Here is an 11,353-nt window from a genome sequence, read left to right as displayed (position 1 = left end):
TGGCATCTTGCGGAACTGATTTTTATCCAGGTATGTTCGCTTCATACGTAAAACGTGTCCTCTGATTTGCCTCAATTTAATGTGCCATCACCCTTATTTATTTTCGCCCTCTTGTTGACTTAAGAGTAAATCGACACCGGCCAGATCATAATTTATGGACGACCTTTGGGCGACGCTAGACTGGCCTTGAGAGTGTCCATCTAATAACTAGAACCAAACGATGATTATAAACCAGTGTGAGGAATTTGAATCACGATTAAGAGTTTGTGGTTAAGGTTAGGGATTAGATTTAGGGTTTTCATCACGAACTGACATCAGCTATAATGCCTAAACTCTTTAGCTAAGTGAATGAGTGGGTTTCTCGTCAAAATCTGAGACCAAAAAAAAGTAAGTATTTTGTAAATTGGTTTGCAACACATTATTATGTGGCCGTGAAACATGTACTAATAAAGTAAAAGACATGTGTAGGCTGTGGGTTCTTAGTCATAGATATATTGTGAGACGACTAATTAGAGGATAGTTTTGTTAAACATAGGGTACTCGGCAAAAGTATCAAGTCAGTTGATGAGAGAATTTTAGGTGGCGTAAGAGTAAGTTGGAAGAACTGATGATTGACTGAACCTAAACGCACCACTGGCTCATGGAACTTTTGACTTTTCTATTGGGCTATATTGGTAGTTGTAGATTATTGACTTATAGTTGCAGATGATCTGATATCTTTCATCTACCAATCTCCATTCTTTTTCCATGACTATGAATATTTTATGTTCTCGTTGATTTCAAGAGCAGGAACTTGAAACTACGTTTTTGTATCCTAGATGAAACTGTTTGTCTGTTTGTTAATCAAAAACGAAATGTATTAAGTGCACTTCTGATAACAAGGTGATAATTCACTAGATCGGTGAACAAAAACGTACAGAGTCGTTTCTACCATGTAGATCGGTAGTTGTTATTGTTTCCTACTCACCTGTTTTACTCCGTATGGGTATTCCTATTAGACAAATGACTGAAGTGTTATCTAAAGTACGTAAAACAGCACAAGATATATAAGTAGTCTCACTAATTTAGGTTAATATATTTACTCACTATCTGCTTTATTCATCATCTTTGACTAAACCTATGGATTATCGAAAGGTCCATCGCATAAAAACTGAGTGACAAGTTAAAGTAAACGTTAGTGCAACACTGACGTCCATATTTTCCACTCGAAGTAAAAATGTCTTATATTGATGGGTAAGGTTTGGGCAGACGTCACATAATTAAACTCTGAAGGATAGCTATGTGATGCAATGACCTAAGACTTGACTTAGTAGTCATGTTTTACTCGAATAAAGAGTGGGTGCTTACCAGCTATTTCCCTTCAAACTTTCACATTTTATCATGCTATATATATATATATATATATATATATATATATACATATGCTCACCAGTAGCACAGGCTTTATCCCATGCATCCCATAGCATGCACATGTTCACTGCTCCTAAAGAAACCATATTCGCTACACTAGACTGACTCTTACACATAATATGCATATTATTCACACCATGGCTACCGCCCTAGTATTTCCTGACATACACACATAACCATAAGCATTCTCTCAGGGGAGGTTGTTAATCGCCTTACCTTAGCACATGCAACCACTTTTTTAAGTCTTCCACTTGATAGATTAGGCTGTTGATTTTTTTAGACATAGGGCAGACAGTTTTGCAGCTCAGCGTTTCCTTTGTACGATACCACATGTGTATCATTTGCATATACCTATATACTTGAACTACGTAGGTCCGAGAACTCCAATTCTCATACACATTGGGTAGCCCGAGCGGTAAAATGACCCCCGAGTACAGAACCCAAGATTGTTCAGATATAACAGAGTGGGTGATCGATCCAATCTCTGTGACCGCCTTAGTTAGATAGCATTGTTGTCCTCGCTATCCGGCTGCTCTGGTTAGTGGTCTTGTTTTTACTTTCACATCATTCGGAGCTTAATTTTATAAAACAGTGTCATGAACAGCCACCACCCATCAACACACCTTATCGTTGCACATCTATTTAACAGTACTCTTTGTGTTTTTAAAATAAAATCTTCCATATCAGTGTGACATTATCACCTTACTTAAATGTAGCCTTCACTCACTGAATTACCAATCGGTACTCACTTCACTTATTGACGTTCAGGGATGCCGCTAGTATCATCAGCTCTCACCCAATAACCGTCGTTTATTTCATAGCGTACAGGCATTTAAATAGTTTCCAGTAACTTTATACTGCTTGATCTGACATCGATGAAAATTTATATACATTTATTTGCATATTCACCGGGACCTCACCAATCCTCAGTCTTTTGACTTTTAATCAGTATTTAGATCTGTCTTTTGTAATTTCTTGTGGTGGCACCCCTAAAAAGGGATTCCATCCAAACGTATCATAATTTTAATAAAACTTGTAGCATTTTCTTTGTTATTACACATCCACGTAATCGGTCCCAGCCTCTGGATAGACTTAGGCAACTCAGGTAGCATGTGACTATTGAGTCATTTTTATTTTCCTAATAACTTCATTTTTTTCATAGGAAATCGTTACCTGTGGTATATGTACCTCTTACGTTCATGTCCCTGTAATTCTACATTTATACGCCTTATGTGCGCTTGTGTGTGTCTATACCCCTATTATTTTACTCAGTGCCTGTATTTGAGTTAAATTAATGTGTAGTATTTTTAGTAGACACACCTGTCTCCTTAGCTTCTCATGGTTTCGTCTTTCTGCCTATAGGAATGTATAAAATTTAAGCGTCCAAAACACTCGCGCTCGACTCTTTATATCCGCGTCTTAACGGGATGTGTCGATTGAGCATATACTTTGTAATTAGAATCTATTTGTCTATATCATTGGTGTTTCAATCACACAAGAGTCAGACCGTAGGTGCTAATGCCTACTCAAACGTGTGGCTGTATAAAAAATAATATTGAACAATACACATGATTTTGTCCCACTTTATCAAAAATGAACATCAGGAGGTAACACTTTCTCTGTCTTTAATGGATTTACTAGCCATCTAACCCGATGTTCAGAATGAAACTAAGCCTCATACGACCGTGTATACAAAATTCAATTCTCTTAATACGAAGCGAACGTGTAGATTTTTTGGGTGAATTTCTAACTTGAGTGTGAAATATTCCTCTCGAAATCAATTCAAATGCATAACGTTATTATAACTTTTTCTAACTTAAGTCATTTATGGAATAGACGAATTGGTTGACTGAATTCACCTCTCATCAATTTGTACACTGCTATGTGATTATCTTTACAATGTTATCCGTATATTTTGTGTGGCGCATTCTAACTTTGGTACTTAGTACCAGGTTTTATGTCCATTCACCGACTAAACTCAATAAATAGTATGTCAAACAATCCTAAATATTTATAAGTAAGCTATTACTGTTCTATCACAGACTCAAAGTTGACTGTTACTCAGTAAGCGTATATATTGAAAATTTAGCGCATACTTGGCAATAATCTTAGTGTTCTCCTTTTCCCGGTTTTTAACCCTCATGGATGTACTTATTGATTTTTATTGCTGTATTGTTTTTAATCATAAAGATTCACTTATATGGCAGATTTCGTACAATTTTATACAAGCTATTAGTTAAAAATGTTACACCAGTAAGTCTTTCGGTGGGATTTGTCAATAATTGTAAATGTGTCTAGTCCAGTTTCCTGATACGAAAAATCCTAGTATTAAGTTCCCAGCCCAGACATTCTTATCTCTCATACCTAGATGCATCTCTCTGCAGCTTTTGTATATTGGGAAGAATAAATCATAAGCGACTTAAAACGCCAGTCATACCATGAGAAATTTCGTATGATATATCATAGTACCTGCTGTTGGTATTACAGTTATGCAAATCAATTCTTCGGAAGATAAAAACTTCTTACTTTTATTCCCATTATTTTAGGTATCTCCACCTGGATATTTAGCATTCAATCTCTGTAGTTGGTTTTATGTACAGTCCCAGGAAGCGGCTAATTGCGCTCGAGAGATTTTGGATAGTGCAAGCAGAGAGCAATCCGGTCATATTTTATTACATGATAAACTGAATAATCTTAAATCATGGGAAACCAACAAGGACTTTTGGCCAACAGTTTTAAGCTTGGTTTTACAAGCTAGGTGTCAGGAAGCAGCAAGTTTGCTTGTCCTGCATTCTAATTCTAACGGTCGTGGTCTCCGAAGTCTACGTCAACTTCTAGCTTCTATGCCAGTCGCTTCTCATGCTGAAAAAGAAGGCAAGTAATTTTGCCTAAGACATATTTTTAACTTGTGCATTTTCGGGAAATTCAGTAGTTGGTCTCATTACCTAAAGTAGATCTCAATAAAATATTTGTTCTTTGATTTATTTGTTTTATTACTTGAAAGCTATGACAATTTTAATCTCCAAATAAACCATTTAAATCCTGAGTTGTTCGTCATTATAGTTATCCCGTTAGTTCCTGGTAATAACTGATTAATATTGTAATAATCCAAATCAATACTCATTGGGTCTGAATAATTTTATTTTATAAAACTAAATAAAATGATATCAAAGGCATCAGGTATCACTCAAATGAAATATATAGGTTGAATGAGACCTAAAACTGCACACTTCTAGTAAGAATCCCGTATGATTAATTACTTGCAATTAGTTTATTTCCTAAAATTGTTTCCAATCTGCCGAAAATGAATATTCTACATCTCTTTTTTGAAGAGTTTGTGGCAAACACGGAAATTCAAACTCTATTCCACAAAATTTATTTCTTTAGTGGGGCCGATCAACATGACCACATCAGATATCTTTATAAATGCCCATGTAATTTCCACTCAAATCATTATCGATACTCACTGTTCATTTTTGATAACACCCATATATAACACTAATTTGGTGAGCTTTTACTGGTTGTTAATTCTTGCTTGTAACTCAACCATAAATGTGTTTACCTACTTGATAGGCTTTACTCAATGCTTGGAATCTTTGTCTTTATCGTGAACATAGGTGTGAGGAACTTAAGTTTTGTCTTCTACTTTCACTTTTTATTTTCATTAGTTACTTGAAATCCACTATCCTTAGTCTATGATGTAAAAGTTTCGAGATATGTGTTTTCTAGAAATGCTTGTCCTTTTTATTGGTGTTAGGTATGTGGACTGAGTATGGTGCTCAGTTTTCGCAGGCGTGGAATTACTGGCAGTCAGAGTGTGAACATCGACTGTCTTCAGGAGAATTCGATCATGTTGGTGGGGATCCAACATCAGTTGAATACATAAAATTAATTGTAAATATCTTATCGGGGCGCACGTCTATTTGGGACGACCTGCGAATTTCGGACGTAACCAGAGGTTCACGTGGATGGTTTTTTCGTTTTGTATCATTTGTTTTCTACACTGACCAGTTGGTAAATATTGATAGTTTAAGCAGTGATCTTGACCAATGGCTTGCTTTAACAAAGAAAGGTAATATGGAACCGGGCTCTAACTTTGATCAGGTAAATAACGTTTCTAATTTTTCGCATGAATATAAACGTTTTTTATTGTTTGCTTCTATATCTTTCCTTACTGGTAAGTTTATCGATCTGTTGTTTTGTTAAGCCATATTTCCAGTTAGTTTAATACTATACTAGTTTATACTGTGCTTTTCTTAAACGAAATTCAAAGATAACACTCTTTGATCGCACACGTTAGAATGGAATGCAAATAGATGTGAAATAATTTTGTACAAAGTAATTTGAGATCTTCGACAGCGCACTTCTACTTTCCAACGAATATTGCTTGAAAAAGCTACATTTTCTTATAATTATTATATCTTATAGCCTATTGTTTCTTAATTACCTCCATTAACCAATAATTTGCTTTTCTTAGTTTTAGTACACTCTTTTGTTCTGTTATTAATATTGTTTTTATTTCCGTATTGTATGACATCTCTTAGTCACATACTATTCAGTCAAAATATATGCTGTGTATTATATTTTAGATGGGCATTAGGTTACAGTGAAATTCAACACGCTCGTCTTATCTTATTCAGAGCTTGCTAGCTGAATATTTCTCCATTCCGATCTTTAGTCCCCATTGAGAAAATCAACACTGGAACGCAAGCATATACAACTAAAAAGTTTTAAATTAAGATGAAAAATGCTCGCTTGATTTCATTGCTACCCATTTTCTGAAATAAGCTCAATTTATAGTTACAGGCTAAATACAGAAAATTAGCATTTGGGGACCATTATTTCTTAGTAGGAAGACTAGAAAATCTTCTTAACGTACGAATACAGTATCAAAGCGCGATCCCAGTACCGTTACACGTTAATTATAATCATCTATAGTTACAAGCATTCTGCTTTTTAAAATTAGCGAAAATTGGAACTAGCAAAAAACAATTTGAATTTGTTTATTTTCATTAGGTTCTGTTTATAACTTAACAGAATATGACAAAGTCTGATGTTCTTTTGCGAATTCCCAGAAAGTTAATTAGAGGCAAAGTATATAATATTCCCCTATCCAATTTGTTAAGTACTATATAATGTAAACAGATAACGAAAATGCGTTGTATTAAAAGCGTTCACCAGCTTTGTTGTAGGTGTGAACCGTTCGCTATTTAATTATGTTTGTGCGGCTACCCCCCACGAAGTGTTGTCTCTCAAAGCCTATTAACGCGAACCTAAATTTGATTACGGAGCTGTAATAACTTTAATCTACTTACATAAAACAACAAAGATTGTTGTTTCACATCTAATACTAGTAACAATTCATACTTGTTACCAACCATAAAACAATTCATTGCAAAGTATCGTAACTATTTCAAAATTGTACTTCTTAACTATTAGTGGTATTACATCCTTTAAAATGGACTATTTAAGCGTTAATATCTCATTATCATGTTATACGTCATCGTTAGTATTAACTCAAAGTATTCATTAGTGTTTAAAATGTCATTGAACGTTTCATAATCAAACCATTTAGCCCGTAAAATTTAATACTTATCATAAGAATTTACTTTAAAAAAAACATTTTCTGTCACTTAGGTTTTTTCAGAAGTTTTTAATTCTGTCCCTGTTATTATTATTTTTATTGTTTACTTTTTACCTCAGTCCGTCGATGCTTTAATCACAAGCATTTTTCACGTGGATCTATTCTCATTTGTTCGTATAGCAAGTGAAAAATTAAGTAATTGGTGGTTTATTGCACATTTTACAAATCTTTTAAACCACATATATCCTGGTGTACTTAATGACCTTCAGCTTACACATAAACAAGACGAGTTGTCTTTAGAATCTTGTCCAAAAACAGTAAATTGTAAGTAATATTTTCTTAATTAATTAATTAATTAATCAGTTTTGTTTCATAAGTTATTGTTTTAAAAATTGTCTTCTTAAGATCACTTCTAAATAAAACAAATCTTTAAATGTTTTTTATCAGTTATTCTGGTAATGACTTGCTATAAAGTATTAATAGCCAGAGGCTAATATCTAAGGTCCCAGTTTGCTCAACATATTGATCGTATTTATAAGTAATGTCATGCAAACGCTAAATGGTGCTTCATGTTCAGCCCAACAACTAAGAATCCTTGTGAAATTAGGTGACAGATAATATAATTCATGTGTACATAAGCTCATTCTCTCTTATTTCTTGAATGGAAACTAACAGTACAGATGTTTAGTTGAATCAAATTTTTAAAATCGCGATGGCATCTTAAGATTTAGAAAAAGGTTTATTGTGAATATAGTGCATTTTGAAGCATCCTCAAATATGGTTTAAGTAACGTACTACATGGATTAATTACGTACTCTCATCTGAAATATATAATATACTTGGAGTATTTAGGCTCAAAATATTCCCTTGATTGCCTATCCAATATGTAATCAAGCATTCGTAGAAGTCTATGCGCAAACCTACCTATTATTGCAGAAACTTTAAACATCCATATCACCGTTTACATTATGGTATGAACATATTTGTTCTTTTTATTTACTACATGTGCAGATATATCTAAGGCTGAGGTTAATGAATCGTTGTATCAACCTGTAGACAGCTCTTCATTAGTTGAATTTTTTCTTCTTGGTTATATCGAATCATTGGCTTCTGAAACTAGTCTTTTGTCTATTGCACTTGGATATTTGGATCATTGTAAATCTGGGCGTACTCGTCAATCTGCCTTATTATTGAGACATGCTGTTCCAGTTTCAACTAGAGCTACAAACTGGGTAGGTTGGTTAGATACCTTTAATTTGATGACTTTGTCAATAAATTTTCTTAGCTTGTTGTTTCTATGAGAAGTGGTTACTGTATGAAATACTAGGTTATATAATATATATCTATAATCTCTACCTATGAATCCTCACTGCCATTATTTATTAGTAGCTACAAAGTCACATTGTTTAATAGTTGAATCACACAGCCCCTTCGATTTTCCCGTCTAAAATAAGCGAGCTTAACAGTCGTCTCAGAGCAGGAGGAATGATAGTCTGATGTGTAAACAATTCACAAGACTAAAATGTCGAAATTAAATGACATTAAAAGCTGAGCAAATAACTCAGCTTATACGTTGATCCTAACATGTGCAATGTATTTTATGAGATTTTTGTATAATAATATATGTTTGAGTCTGGTTTTGTGGCTTAGTAATGAAAACACTGAATTTTGATTTGTATATTCCAATTCCAATCCACTATAGTCACATTTTTTATTATCTATAATCAGACATGAATAATTTATTACTGTAGTGACATTTCTTACACGTCCAATACAACTATACTATATAATCTGTGTAAATTGGTTATGAAAATTACGTGATGTATGAGTGTTACGTCCCGATTAGAATAGTGAATGGTAACTTTGGGATCCGTTTAGCGACCAATACTACTCGTATATTTTTACTGTATAATTGTTAAATAACTAAACTATTCATATTCGCGTCCCTCTTATTATAGGCTTTGTTTCGACCTATGAACTATTACTATACGATTTACCGTTCCAGAGTTATCTCCAGTCTACTAATTGCTGTTCCCCACATTCACAGCCACATCTAGCTAAATCTTGTACGAATGTTATTTTCTCATTTATGATACGATGTGGTCTGTTTGATTGGTATATAAACTCAGTATGCTTGAAATAAATGATTCATATTGCAGAGGCTGTTATTGGTGCTCTGGACTTAACAGGCTGGGCTAGGCAGAAAGCAGGACCGACAAGTACTCTAGACTGCTCGCACGGGTTTTGTGTGTCATTAGTCTTATCGATAATTCACTGTATTGTAATTGGCGGACCACAAGATATAACAATTGGCGTTCACAGGTTATAACAATGAGTCCCTGTGTGCTCACGAATCTAGAACGTGTATCTCATGTAGTTTAATTTCTATTCAGAAAATTAATAAATCACTTAATAAATAAGCGTATAATCCTTTCCTTAAGAGGCAAAACTAATTAAAATTTCAGAAAATGCTGAAAACCATTTCAACCTTGTAGTTGACCAATATATTTTTGATTTTTCGTCTGTCATTTAAATCTAAATACAATCTATTGTGATATCATATTATTTATCCTAAGTATTATATTCTATTCATTAATTGAATATTACCTGGTTTACTGAATAATGAGTATTATTTACTTCAAATCAGTAGTCTCAATAATTAATTTTCCATAAGAATACAGTTTTAAATAATTTCGTTTTTTTCACTTATTTAAAATGGGTTAATTAATTAATTATGACTATTTATAATCTCTATTTATTTCATTTTACTAGTTTATTAGTCAAGCCAAAGTTAGAGGATTATATTCAACTGCTGAAGAACTAGCCAAATTAAATTGTCGTAGATTTGCATGTTTATCATTGCAATCTCAAGGAGGTTCTATAATTGATTCATCAAATTATTCTCCAATTTGTATCTCTGTAGGTTGGGCTCTAATGGCACGTGATTATTCTATGATTAATCGATTAGCTGAGCTCTCTCTTGCTAGAGATAATGGGTTTATGCGTAAGGAAACTTTGAATGAAACAACAATTTCACATGCGTCTACGGAAGTTGCAGAATTGGCTGCTATAATATTAGGCTTTTGTCGAGGATCATCATATGACGAACCATCTAATAATAACAAAGTTAATGAAGTGAATCATCTTCAATTATCACCTGAATTAGCTTTTTTAATTCGTTATGCTGAACTTCAACAAAGTTTTAATGATGGTGATTGTGAAGGCGCAGTTGACCGAATTATTGATCTACTGGTTACTAGTCCTGGCAATTCACTTATTACCACCAATTCAGCTGGACAAGATTATACAAGTTCTTCGACTACAGGTCTTGGTTTACGTATACCAACTCGTCTTAAAATAAGACTTCTTGCTGAAGTAAGACATTTATTGGGTCGAAATTGTCTACGACGAGATCAAGTTGAAGTACTTATTACTGCTTTGATTGAATTAAGAGCAGATTTAGATTTAAATCCTAATAACATGTCCACAAATAGTGATATGCATTCATTACTAACAAAAATTCATGTGTCCCTTGCTAAAGAACTAGCATCGACATTCTTTGCTACCTCTGATACTATTTCTATATCTCCGTCTTTATCACCCAATAGTATGGTCGATACAAATTGGCATTAAGTTTGTTTCCTTATTTACCATGTTGTGTAAACTTTTTAAAGAGTAAATTTTATTGGAATATGGTGCATTTATGATTCCATGTTTTGTGTATATGTTTTTGTTGCTATTTTGTATAGAAAGTATTGAAGTTTCTATTTTCTATCTTATCTATACTTTAAGTACAAACATTTGATTTTTGCCATTTTATTAGTTCGTCTGGTGTTGCTGTATGACATGATTGAGTTCGTATATTCACCTTCGTGATCTCTTTACAGTTTACAGAATCGAATCCATTTATACTTGAATAAGTAGTTACTTTTGATAACTCTCACGGAATAAAGAGTATTGTCTACAGCCTAGTACGTTCTCGTCGACTGGATTTTCAGATTCGATCTCCTTCCAGGAGGTCCATTTATCAACTTAAAATACACAGATGACATAGTCCTGTTTGGTGAGGACGCCGATAAAGTGCATAGTCTTTTAGTAGCACTGAGCAACAATGCTAGGATGTTTAGGATGCTTTTCTCCACCTCTAAATGCAAGTTGTTGCTTCAAGACTGGCCTGCATCAAAACCTAAACTAAGGATAGGGAGTGAAGTAGTCGAACTTGTCGACAGCTTTACTTTTCTTGGAAGTCTGATCAGCTTCTATGGGTTGATGTCTGACGAAATCTCTGAACGGATTGTAGAAACTCATTTGGCTTTTGCTAACTTACGTCACCTATGGCGAAGGCGAGATATCCGTCTA

General features: G+C 33.9%; 1 protein-coding gene across 1 annotated transcript; it reads left to right on the top strand.

Moving 5' to 3' along the window:
• Positions 1–1,002: 1,002 nt before the first annotated feature.
• Positions 1,003–10,959, top strand: Smp_159690 (hypothetical protein; the record flags this gene model as incomplete). Its single annotated transcript, XM_018796791.1, has 6 exons — positions 1,003–1,023; positions 3,957–4,236; positions 5,168–5,514; positions 7,114–7,318; positions 8,006–8,226; positions 9,767–10,959. The coding sequence occupies 6 exons, from the start codon at positions 1,003–1,005 to the stop codon at positions 10,625–10,627; spliced, it is 1,935 nt and encodes a 644-aa protein (XP_018651898.1). The 3' UTR covers positions 10,628–10,959.
• Positions 10,960–11,353: the final 394 nt, after the last annotated feature.

Source organism: Schistosoma mansoni, chromosome 4 (genome assembly GCF_000237925.1).
Source record: "Schistosoma mansoni strain Puerto Rico chromosome 4, complete genome".
Classification (NCBI taxonomy): Eukaryota; Metazoa; Platyhelminthes; class Trematoda; order Strigeidida; family Schistosomatidae; genus Schistosoma; species Schistosoma mansoni.
Note: the sequence above shows the minus strand (reverse complement) of the source record. Positions and strands in the feature narration are given on the sequence as shown.